The 13297-nt window shown below is 41.5% G+C and overlaps 1 protein-coding gene across 1 annotated transcript in view; it reads left to right on the top strand.

Moving 5' to 3' along the window:
* Positions 1-10028: 10028 nt before the first annotated feature.
* LOC116331939 (POU domain, class 2, transcription factor 2) overlaps positions 10029-13297 on the top strand; it is a 75160-nt gene continuing 71891 nt past the window's right edge. The window contains exon 1 of the mRNA XM_039605395.1: positions 10029-11152. Within this exon, the coding sequence (XP_039461329.1) occupies positions 11053-11152 (100 nt within the window). The 5' untranslated portion in view covers positions 10029-11052. The remainder of the gene's footprint in view (positions 11153-13297) is intronic.

The following is a 13297-nucleotide window of genomic DNA, read 5'->3' as shown; positions in this document are numbered from 1 at the left end:
ACCTCAGTATTGTTGCAGTCCATGTTCATCTCTTTATGACCACAGTGTACCCAGTGTATCTACCCATCTTCTGATGGCTGTTTCTGGCAGGACCTGCCAGGATAACCCCATGTTTTCATGAACATGACAGTGAGTTTGCTGTTCTTAAATGGCCTCCATAGACACCAGATCTCAATCCAAGAGAGCACCTTTGGGATTTGGTGGAATTGGAGATTCACACCATGAATTTATTCTTTAAATCTGCAGCAGCTGTGTGATGCTGTCATGTCAGCATGAAGCAGAACCTCTGAAGAATGTTCGTAGCACTTTGTTGAATTTGTCTCAGGAATAGTTAAGGTAATTCTGAAAGCAAAAAAGGGTCAAATTTAGTGGCAGATGGGTATATTTTGTTATTACCTTAGAAGTTAATGTTATTTGGTTTGTTTTTATTTGTGTCTAGAGCCAGCAGATATCTCTGAAGAGGAACTGGACAATCAGAATAAAAGTTTTTGAATTGTAGATATTGCTACTTCAAATATAAAAATATTGGGTGTATCAAAATCCGATTTTAAAGTGCTTTAAATCCGCAGATGTTCTCACCAGTAACGATTGAAACATAGACTGTTAGAAAGAGGGGATTTGTGAGTTTCATGTGGTTGCCTGTAGGTAGCACAACAACTGCAGTGACTCCAGACATGCTCGCAAAAGTTTGGGATGAGCTTAACTATCGTATGGATATATGGACACGTCCACAGGTGCATACACTGAGCGCCCGTGACATTGTAACTGTTTTTATGTAAAGGTTTGCGTGTCCATTACTTTGAAAAATATACCCTTTTGAATTCAGGTGATTCAGGGTGATGACATCCTCTTTAAAGTTTGAAAACATCTAAGTCACAATGGAAAAAAGTAATCGTGCGTCTTCTTTTTAGATATATTTGTCTAACACTTTATTTCAGTCCCCTTTATTTGGCACTTTTGTGCAACATAAACATTTAAACATTTTATGATAATTTCCAGAGTTTTTGTTTATGTTTTAAAGCCAACTTTCTTCTGATTGGCTGCCCCTCATAGACACAATGGTAGAATAGCATGTGCTGGTGCTGCTGTACCCAGACTTGTATTACTGAGTTTGGGTTCCTCAGGTGACCATATTAGGATATCCACTCTCTTTGACACATTTTTTGACAACCTCTTTAAGAGTAGAAAAAACTTTCTGAAATCGAGGATGCTAATGTCAGAGCTTTCAGCTTGCAGGAATAACATTGTTGGAAACTTTGGGCATGTTTAATATAAACATCCACAACTTTGACACTGTGTGTGGTAGAAAATAATGAAAGCCTAACACCTTAATAAACATTTGTTAACAGTTATAAACGCTCAGAGAAAACACATCTTACTATTTTAAGAGAAACGAAGCCAAAATTATTATACTCTCCTTTATTTATTTATTATACATGTCCCTATGGATGCCTACATGATGAATTGTTTACAATAGTATTATTGATAAGCATTTATATGTGTTACAGGAACATTGCTTCTTGTACAATATTTATTGCTTGTTGCATGTTGTGTGGTGTAAAGCTTTAAAAGGGTGCCATAGGCAAAGGTTAATATATCTTCTATTAGCTAGTTGAGGGTTATTGATGGTTCTTCTCCTACTTAAACTCTTATTTTTCAGATTGTCTTGGTTTTTTATGTTTATTTGTGCAGCAAAGTAATGATTCCAGTGATGGATTTGTGCACGTGAGCACACACAGTGTCCCAGAATCCAGGAGCGTACATGTTGTTTACTGTAAATCTACAAGGAAATGCGTATGATAGTGTGTTCCACGTATGTGCTGGTGTACAGACGCGTGCAAGCCGCCTTCGGGCATCCACATACGTGTTTCGCTGCGTGTTCATCAATACATATATATATCTCCATGTGTGTGAGTGTGTGTCAGTGCCAAGTGTCATATCGATAGGTTAATAGCTGTGGTGTCAGATTCAGTAACTCTCTGATTAGTTGACAGTTCACTAATCCACACACCATCCTGAGTTATTGGCCCGGCCCATTGATTTCCAGCCTGCCAGCCAAGCCAGGAGGAACTCGGGGGTCGTAAGAGAGCCTGCCGTTATTGATTGGCCCCAGATCAACCCCACCACCACCTCCACATACCGTGCACGCCAAACCAATGCAGCTGCAGTCCTACAGCATGCAGCCTTACCATGCCTTCAGATAGTCTCTCTGTGGCTCTGGTTCTTCCACCTATCCACACTCTTTTGCTCTCTTTTTCACTGTGCTACTGGGTGTTTTGTGTCATGTTGTGGTATCATTTCCATCAATCAATTTTTTTTTTTTTTTTTTTGTGAAGACTGAAATATTTTTTTATTGATAGACTTCACAAGTTGTAGGAGTCATCTCACCCCTCTCTACCTGCTCTGTGTTTGCCAATACTTTCACATCCTTTCATCTGTATCTGTGCATTCAAGTGATACTTCTCCCAAAATCTTTCACATCTCAAAGACTTGAAAAGTGACTGTAAAGCTTTTGTCGGGTTACATTTTTACCGAGAAGATGGTTGTAGTCCATTTAAAACCATGAATGTTACAGTAGACTGTGACTGTGGCATGAAACAGTCTTTACATTTGAAATCATGTGACTTTGTTCGCTTAGATTTGAACCTCTAAAAATGGGAAGCTCTGTATAAAAATGGCTGCAGTTCCTAAACATTTGATGCCAAATTTGTGGAAAACCTGATGAATAAAGCTGAACGCCTGCACTTCAATCATAGGTTGATTGTTTGATTTAAATATTAATATAATGTGGTGGTGTAAAACCACAGAAAAAACTAGAGAAATTGTGTCCTGGTTTTCAACAAATTATGACCTTGAACCTGCTACATTTTGATTAGTGTATTGTCATTCAGCCAATTCCCAGTTTAAAAAGTAATGCATGTGCCGTGGTTAGAAGGACCGTGCACAAGGAGTAAGGTTCAAGTGAAACTTTAATTTGTTCATTTTTCTATTTAACTAATTGTAATATCATCAGCAGATACATCTCAACTCAATAATAGACAGACATGGACTTTTCTAAATGGACCTGCTTCAACCTTTAAACATTTTCTGGCACAGAGAGAGGATCAGCAAACAGGGCTTCTCCTGCATCCAGGACTTGGAAAGGTTCACACAAAATAGCACGAGATGGATGGTTTTGTATCCACTGGGCCGCATCAGGCTCAGCTCTGTGAAGCGACACGGTGCAGCACTCTGTCCACGGCTAGCACAGTCTGATGTTAAGAGGGCAATGCATTGCAAGTGAAAACTGTGCTTTTAGTGGATTGAACCCTGGTCATGAAAGCTGGCATTTAGGGACCGAAGGTGGAGTACTGTCAACTACGCAATAACAAACTATACCTGGCAGCACCTCCTGTTTTTGATAAGGGTTCGCCTCTCCTTATCCAGGTTTAAAGACATTAGGTTGGTGTAATTGTAGCTCGACTGACAGCAGCTTTTATAAAGAGCCCACGGTTGGATTTTTGGACGGCTTAATAAGGAGGTTTAGTGTTTTGCTCATTGCAGTGACTTCAATAACTGGGCAGGTACAGGAAATATCAGAGACAAATGATTCAAAAGAAGATGTTCTCCGACTATTTAAATGTCTCTTATTTTGTACATGATGTACTTTTGTTCAGTGCGTCACTCAATAATCTCTGGCATGAACTTCTGCAGAACAGGAAAGTGAGTTTCTCTTCAAAGTATATTAAAGTCTCATTCGTGAGTGTGGGTTAATTTACGAATGAGATGCATTCTCCCATCTGGTCCTGAGATATCCAAATATCCTCCTGAAAGAGCCGTAAATGCCTGAGGAGAACAGCATCTGGGTTATGTTCTTAGCTGCTCCCACCACAGATTGTTACAAACAGATTGATGACGGCTCGATTCTCCTGAATAAAAACAAAAGATTTAATTCCTGTTGGTACACTTAGCTGAATGTTTTTATTTCATAATTAAAAGTAAGACATATTTCTTCTAATTATGTCTTATTTCGGTTCTTTTGTTGCCTCCTTGATCTTCATTGTAAGCAGAAAAGACTTTAAAGTGAGCTGAAAGATGAAGTGATGTGAGCTGCTGATCTAAAATCAAACCTGCAACTTTTCCCCGCAGTTCACAAGGTAAACACATTTAATTCTGTTGATCCACGAGCACATCCAAACATCGCCGTGATCCTCCTCTTGACATTCTCAACATCCCTTGTATTGCTTCAGCCCTTTCTTCTTCTCTCTTCCCTCCGCTCCCTCCATCTCTCCTCGGCCTCTGTGTAAGCATCGGGGCGGGGCGGGGCTGAGGGGTTGTTAAACATTTTTCTTCCTTCTTAATTGTTTTGACTTGTGCCATTGGCATCCCGATTAGGCCCCATTGATTTCCCACTGCTAAGTGCATTGATTTCTACATTTCTCATTGATCCCCACTTCTAAATCTACCCACACACATCCACACACTCTCGGTGTCTGTCTCTCTTTCTCTCCATGAACACCGCACAGGCCGAGCATGAACATGTCCGTGTATCTGTGTATGACTGAGCATGTGTGGAAGAGAGAGAGAGAGAGAGACCGAGGCATGTAGAGAATAACTGCGAATAAAAAGGCGCAGAGAAAGGGGATTCAAGTTTAGTCAGTGGTGTTTATGTAGTACAAGAAAAGGGATTATCAGGTTTGTGCGAATAAAATGCACATCTCGGAGGAAACCTGTGGAGTGTGGGTGTTTTCGTGAGGCCACGAGAAATACAAAATTGTAAAACGGCTTTTTGTGAATTTGTGCGGCTCACGTTTTCACTGGAATTTTGAAAATATTTAGCTTTAAAAATGCATCATAACAGCGGATGTTGCGTTGGATGTTATTTCAGCAGTAGAATACTTTGCGAAGGATTGTGTTTGAACACCTTTCACTGCTTATTTTTAGTTTTTTCTTCTTCTTTTTTTTTAAGCAAGTCTTGTTATCATTTATGTACACACACACCCTCTTTCCTCTTGATCGTATTCCATGGTGTCCACGAGAGCTGGGTCTGATCCTCTCAGTGTTTAAGGCTATCAACCCCCCTCCCCACTTCTCCAACAGGCACACGTAGACAACCATAAACACCACGCACACACACACACATTGCAGGCTGCAAGGGCCCGAAAGCTCCATCCATGTCATTGGCATTACCTCAAGCCTTGATGCTGCATTTGTGCTAAGCTAAGCGGTTTGAGCACAAGAACCAGAGGGGTGTGTGTCTGTGTGCATTTTGTGCACGTTACAGTGTGTTTCCATTTACGTGAATATCTGTTGTGTGCGTGCTTTGTTGCATGTTATGGTGAGTTTGCATATGGATATGTTTGTTCTATGTGTACAACAGCACGTTAGAAAATGTGCCTGTGTGTTTGTGTGTGTGGAATACAGGATCGTCTGGGAACCTGATAAAGAATGACAGCACAAAGTCGATACTGCAGCCCCTTCCCCACCCCTCGCTCCGTCCTTTACTTCAGTCTGGTCTTGGGTTTACATCTTAAATCCATTACAACCAGTTTGGGATGAAACACGATGCAGAACATGTGTGAAATATGAACACCGGCAGATTCACACGAGGGCAAATATCCTCAAAGTCAAAATGAAATTATGCGTGAAATAAAGGAGAATATACATGGGGAAAAAAATCCCCAGCCTATAGAGATAAGACCACGGAAACGCTTCGAGTGAGAGAAAGTGTGTATTCACAAACTGATTTCCACGCTAACTGTGATTTCCAGTGCGCTCGAGGTCGAGACGAGCTGATGAGCTGTAAGCAAGAGCATTGATCTGCCTCAACGATCGTATCAAGGTGGCGTATCGACAGCTTTGTGTTGTACTTTTTTCTGTTTGTCCTCCGCAGCCTAAGAGGAATAATGGATATGTAGGAGAGGTATTGGCAGGGCCCGGACTGGCCTATTGACAACCTGTCAGCATTGATTACTTAGTCAGACTGCGAGAGAACAAGGAGAGAGACATAGAGAGAGAATGAGAGAGGCATTAAGAGAGAGAGATGCTGAATATGGATAAAATGCCGAAAGCTAAAAATAATGTCGGTGAACAGAGAAGGGCTGCGTTGGTTTATAAGGGTCAGTGTGACTTGTGTGTGTGTGTGTGTGTGTGTGTGTGTGTGTGTGTGTGTGTGTGTGTGTGTGTGTGTGTGTGTGCGCATTTATAATTATCTCAGTAACACCAGTAATCATTCTCTTCTCTTCAGTGTGAGTCTGAATATTTTATAGTTTATAAAGGTCTGTGTAACTGCCTGGTAATGATTCTTCTTCTTCTTCTGTGTGTGTGTGTGTGTGTGTGTGTGTGTGGTAGCGGAGGGGTTGGTGGTGATATAATTGTAAGCTGGTATTGATTGGGCCCCCCCTTGTTATTGATGAGGGAGAATTTAATTCAACCAACTCGTTTGTCAACATGACACTGCCATTTAACAATGAACTCGCTCTCACACACACACACACACACACACACACACACACACACAGAGCAGACAGATAAAGAGCAATAAGATCTATCCTGCAACAGACTTCTTGTTGTGGGAAGTGTATTTGGTCAGATTAACCAAATCAGATTATTTGGTTTGTCTTGAGATATGTAGATTTTACTGATGTGGAATAAAATAACAAGAAATGTGTTGGAAACATTTATGGTGTATTTTAAATATTTAAAACCTGAAACGGTCTCGGTTTGTGATTTTGAGCTTCATAAGATGATGACGTATCAGGTTAAGCTATGAATAAAGTAACTTCTTATGAATCTGTCATGAATATCAGTAATACACCAGTTCCAGATCAGATCTGGATTTAGGAACAACAGGTTTTATCTGAAAGGGAGCATCTGTTTTAGGCTCATTTTTTTGCGACTGTCTCTTTGTGTTTGTGTGTATTTGTGTGTCTGTAACTGATCAGAAGTCTGATAGGGCCCGTGAGCTCACGATGTCAGACAAAGCAACCACCACAGCAGGTTTGTGAGTAGTTATAAAAGGACAGATATTACAGAAGGGGGGAAAAGAACATATTGCTATTGATGAGGCCCGGCATGCGCCATATTCTTCACCTCTCCTTCAAATCCACTCACACCTCCCTCCCCTCCTGCGATGGACGCACAAAACACACTATATTCTACAAGAAATAATTGCTTTTGTCTGGAAGGAGTTTGGATCGGGGCTCCTCTGCGCTCGCCCTCATCTGGAGAGGGGGGCTCTTGAGGGACAACCGGTCGCTTCTTTATATGGCTCCTCTTCTCCCTCCTCCTCCTCCTGCTGCTCTGCTTCTTTTCTTTTTCCTCTGTCTCTTTCTCTGTCTTTCTCTCATTGGGCACGCGGATGTCATCTGTCAATGGGGAGTGGGCTTTTTTCTGAGGAGGGGCCCCTCCTTTGTGACATGACGTGTGTCTATGCATAGATGACATCAAAAGCAGCAGCTTGTAATGGAAATGGCCTAAATCACAGAGAGACTAGATTAAGGACTTTAGCACTACAGATGACGTGGCTGCTTTAATAACATTAAAATACTGATATTTTAGGGAGTTGGTGATAGTCAGAACTTTGTAGTTTTTCTAGAGGAGTAGTAGTTACGGTAGAGGCCACAGTATTACTACTCTAGCATCTGAAGTAGTAGTAATGATAATAATGACAAATATGAAAGGGAAGATGCTGTAGTCAGTGCCTAAAAGGAGTTGAGGTGGGAGGGCGTGTCTGATAGGTGAAAGGCTAAAAATGTGAGTTAAAATATAAAAAGAGCTCAAGTATCTAAAGTGTCAGCAGAACAAAAAGTATACTGAGATTTAAGTGTGACAGGAAAAAAAGTGTTGAAATGAAAGAACTGAAGTGAGGTCACACTGGCAACATAAGCATCCTTACCCAAAGGAGTGATTTTATTTAACTTTTATTTAACAAAGAAAATATGAATATGTAAATATGAGTAAAGTACAAAAAATATATACACTTCATATTTAAGAAAACAGAGTAAGTCATTTTCTGTGGCTTAAAAAAAAAGGAGCAGTGATGTTCAGGGTAACATTTTTAGCCTGAAGTTACTTAAAGCCACTTAAACTGGCCTTAAATGGATTCAGCAACTCCAAAAGATGGTTTTGGAGCTGATTCCAGGCAGACAGGGAAGTTTTTGTTTGTTTGTTTTTTTAACCCGAATTCATCACCTGTTTCAGAGGTGGATGGATGGAAGACCGAAGACTATAACTTTCCCCACCTTTTCAGCGAGGTAGCAAGTAAGGCATCTGCCCTATAATTAAGAATATTTCCGTGGCTGAGTCAAGGACAAAGGAGCCCATCAAACCCTTGTGGAGCAGTAAAGGTCACAGTACTGACAGTTCAAGTGCAGATAGAAATATAAGGTTTTCCATCATTAGTTTTAATGTGGTTATATTTCTAGCAGGGAAAGTAGAGTGCCGTCGGTGTATAAATATCAGCTCAGGCATTAGTAGTATTTCAGCAAGTGAAGACACAGGCTGCAGTAGTACACTGGCAGGAGCAGAGTGAGTGCTGCTGCTGTAAAGTGACGACAGAAGATTTCTGATGATGTTTTATCCGTGTAGGAGGCAGTTTATGGGCTATTTGACGGTTTCTTCCTCTCCCTGCATGCATGGACATTAGCATTGGCAAAGAGCCCGGGGGCCTTTCTAAATATGAGGGGCCATAATTGATCGATAACTTATTAACAGCTCAGTCTCACCTCGGAGTGTATGCAGAGGGAGGGGGAGAGGTGTGGTGCGGTCGATTTTCTTTTATTGACTGCGATATTTAGCGTATGGATTTTTCTATTTAAAAAAATCTATGTTGGCAATAATCTTGAGTGTAAATGCGCAGCGCAGATTGGGGCAGTGAGTCTTGACAGCCGGCTGCTGCAGACTGAAGAGAGAGGTGATGGCCGGGAGGCACCTTTCTTCGGACACACACACTCAGGAAAGCTGCAACTACAAAACATTTCTGGCCAACCCTTAATAGGAAAAACATGCAATTTAGATTCAACTCAACTGACATTTTACGCATACACGCACGCAGCCTTTCCGAGCCCCAAACAATTACTAATTTAAGACCCGTGGCTGTGCAGGCTTTGATTATCCACCTCTAGAAAAAAAAAACATTAGTTGAGTAGTGCGAGTGACCTTGCGTAGGCCAGAGCCGCTTAAATCTATATAAGCGAGAGGGAGAGAGATCCACCTGCTGAAATATACATCAAAGCTTCCCCCTTTGATTTCATGTCCGCACATTGTGAAGAGGCGATCGATTTCCCGGAGGCCGGCGATGATGTGATTATTGGCTTCATTATAATGAAGTAATCAGAAGATCAATTGGCCGATCAGCGCTCCCCTTGTACGGGATTATAGTGCTAAAAGAAAAACGTGCGCGTTCGTGGAGGAAGGCTTTAAAGTAGTAAAGCAGGGCTGTTATGAGAAGCTGGTTTTTACATAAACCTTGTAAACATCTTTCAGACTGCCACACGTTGTAGTATTTGTAATATTGATCACCATCGAGTTACTTTGCAGATCAGATACAAGTGCCAATAAATCTGCAAGTGTGCGCTAAAAAGAAATGTTTGCCTCTAAGGGGCAGAGGCGGGACCGTGTGTTTCTCTTTGTGTATATGTATATGTATGTGTGTGTATATTTGTGCTGTGTGTGTGGGGATAAGGGGGGTCGAGGTAGAGAGGGGAGGGAAGAGGGGTAAAAAAAAAACACACACACACAGATGAAGGGGGGCTGGGTATCTCAGTCTCCCGGGCAGAGCGCTTCGCCGTGCCAGAGTGCGTTCAGGCTGCGCGGTGTCGGACCGAAACCACCGGGGTTCCCAAAATAAACTGAAGGGACGCTGATACGCGCGCGCACACACACACACGGAGGATACACACAGCGGAAGACTGAGAAGGAGAGAGAGATACACACCGGCGGATGGCGGAGCAGAGCCAAAGAATAGACAGTGCACCGTAAAAGGAAAGGGGCACCGCTTTCTCCTCGTCTTTTTCTCGCTTTCGCTTGCACATCAGTTGAAGAAGCCGGAGGACTGAGTTATTTATTAATATGGATTCATTCATTTATTTATCTATCGATTTTGCTTTAATTAGTGACCCCCGGTAGAGAAAGAGGAGAGAGAGAAACAGCGAGGGGAGGAGAAGGAGGAGCGAAAGTCAGACGGGGGTGCCTGCGTAGCCTTACTTTATTATTTCATTAATTCTCTCTTTTACCAAATAACGGTTTTTATTGTGTCGCTTTGCGTGCGTGTATTCTTCAGCAGATCAGCCAGCTATTAACCAAATCTTTAGGAGAACCAAAAAGCAGCAACTCCACTCTTACACGGACAGTTTCTTTCTGCCTTTTCCTTACCGAGGATTCGCCGGTGGACTGCGTTTGTTTAGGACTTTTAATGAGAGCGCAGGAGGGAAAATCCATCTTTCCCCAACCCAAACCAAAGCAAACCCGGCCGAGGGGTGAAGACTGGGTCCGAGAACCACTGCGAGCTTTACGCACAGCTGTGTGGACACAATAAATTGAGTCTAATTGTGCCTGTGTTGCATCCAGTAGAGAGTAGCTGAGTGACGAGCACCGAATGCACCGGATTCATGGGTGCAATGATAGCAGATATCACCAAATGGTCAGTCACCTTCAGCTTGTATTAGCCTGTATGGATAACCACTGGTAGCTTTATTTATTCTCCCAAAGCCAAACAGTCTTTGCTGCGCGCCCAGCACATCGCTGCGTTTTCGTGTGTGTGCCAGACTAGATCAGTTCAAGAAGACTCAAGTCAGAGGAGCAGAGTATCCATCTGGTTACCAGAGCTGTACAAAATCCAGAAGTAGAGAAATGTGAATCCAGAGAGACACAGAATCGATTCACAGAAGAAGAAAAAAGCCAAATCCTTAATCTCCTTTTTTTCAAGTCGTCCCAGCATCCTTACAAACGGCTGTCCACAAACCTGGAGAGCATACGAAGAAAAGCCAAAGAACGACGACAGGACCACGAATAGGAGAAGGAAAAAAAGTGAGACTAAAATAAAAACAACGACCCCCAGGTCGACAGAGGACCATGTTTGTCCCCCTGCCGGTCCCCTTCGTCTTTCAGAGAACAGCGTCCGACTTCAGCGCCTGGAGACTCAAGTCCTCGCTGGCTCCGCGGTCCAGTCCCGGTAAGACGCCTCTCCCCGGTCCCATTCCCAGTACTGTGTACCTACGCAAAGAATCACAGTTGATCATAGTTTATTTAATATTATTTTTATTTATAACCTGCTAAATCTAGATTTTTAAAAAGTATTTACGCATCATTTTATTTTTCCAGTTTCACGTCAGATTTCTCAAACACCCAAAATAAACTTAAATAAAATACACGTGTGTAAACCGATGATGCAACACACAACCCACAAACTTCATTTTACATATGTGAAAGATGCAAAATACACTCCATAATCACTGTAGACGCAAAATGTAATTTCTTTAAGGAACAAAAATATCATTTATTTATTTTTTAAAAAGAAAAAGCAGATCAGACTCTCAGTATAAAAGATTTCAAGACATTTGTGATTTCTTTGAAATTACACAAGCAAGTGATTTTTGTTAAGGAATATTTGAGGACTAAATATCATAAAAATGTGTATTTTTATTATTTGTCATTATTTCCTCACAAAAAGAGGGGAAATGATCAGTTTAACTCGCAATACTTACTTGCATGTAAATCCAAAAATGTAAAATAACACCCCAAATTGGATGCATGAATATATGGGTCATTAGCATCCATCACAGTCTCTCTGAGGCGCCACACTCTCTCCTTATCTTTTCCTCTTTCATCCATGGCAATCCATCCATCTCAGCCTCCATCCCATCTGTCTCCTCTCTGCTCCTCTCCTTCGGTCTAACTTGGCTAGGTTTGTGGGGAATATTCATGGTCATCTATCGATCAGATTGTATTGATCCCTGACAGGAGGCCACATTGGGAAAACAGGAGTACAGTTAAGTTGGCTGAGGGAGAAAGTTTGCCAACACAGGTGATGATGTGAGAGGGGAAATGGTGGCGTTTTCAAGGGACTGAAATTTAAATCCATCTATTAAAAATCAGAATAATTTAATTAAGAACTGCTTTTCTTGTTGTGTGTTTCTTTTTTTATCTTTGTGATGAAAAACACATTATCGGTGAGATTGTCAGTCAATACTTGGTTTTTATGATGACCTTATGATGCTTTAATGCTCTGCTTTAATAAATCACCATCACTATAATATTGCAGTGTGATCAATAACGGCAATGCACTTCTCTGGATTAGCTTTCTTTGTTTGAATATAAAAATATGTGATGTGCTGTGCATTATAAATCTAAATGTAAAATTACAGTGTTAACAAATCGGCTGAACATCTTAATTTTATGTCGTTACATTTGGTTTTTAGATTGGTTGTTCAAAGTTCTCCCTTTCCTGCCACCTCCTGGGTAAAACTTTGTGACGTGTTGGTCACAGAAACACGAGTGTGTGCACTGAGGTGTGTGTTTGAGCAGGATTCCTGGAGGGTGACAGTGCCGGTGGCTCCTCTGTCCCACCTCCCATCCATCCAGCCGGAAATTTAAAAAGACAGATGGGGTTAGGTGTGTATGCTGATCCGTGCCGAGCCGTGCAGGGATAATTCAGGCTATCACCTTAAGTAGGTGTCAGGAGGAGAAAAACGGTTGTGGTTTTTAATGAAACCTCAACTGCTTCTGGCGGCTTTGACAGGCGACATATAACCAGCGAGCTTCTGTTTCGGGGGAGGGGTCTTTTTTTTTTTTCCTTTCTTTTTTTAAGTTGATCCTTTAAGAAATTAAAGTAAAAGACCTGATGGGGGAATAGGGAGGAGAAGTGCACACTGGGAGCGAGGGGCCAAATGAATGATTGAATGAATAACAGAATGAGTGGGTGCATAAATGAATAATAAATAGATGCGAGGGTTAAAGTATCAGTGAATTAACAGGTGAAAGAGTCATTGAATTGAATGAATAAAGGCAATAAAAGAATGAATGAGTGAGAGTGGGAAAAAGAGTTTAATGCTTTGGAGAGAAATAAGCCAGAATGGAAGATTTTGTGTTAGCAACGACACTGTGGTGTCAAAGGGATAATTAAATGGCCGTGACTGAATGTGGATTATTAAATGAGAAAGTAAATTAGGAGTGAATAGGTGGAAAAAAAAAAAGAATAACGAGGGTAGGAGTGAGCCAGCAGTTCCTCAGCAGCTCAGTCTGCATGGTGTATTTTCCACATGGGAGAAAATGAAAGGGTCAGAGTTCTTGTACTGGCTGCTTTTTTTTATTTAAACAT

This window comes from Oreochromis aureus, linkage group 22 (assembly GCF_013358895.1).
Source record: "Oreochromis aureus strain Israel breed Guangdong linkage group 22, ZZ_aureus, whole genome shotgun sequence".
Lineage (NCBI taxonomy): Eukaryota > Metazoa > Chordata > Actinopteri > Cichliformes > Cichlidae > Oreochromis > Oreochromis aureus.
This window is presented reverse-complemented; position numbering and strand designations above follow the sequence as displayed.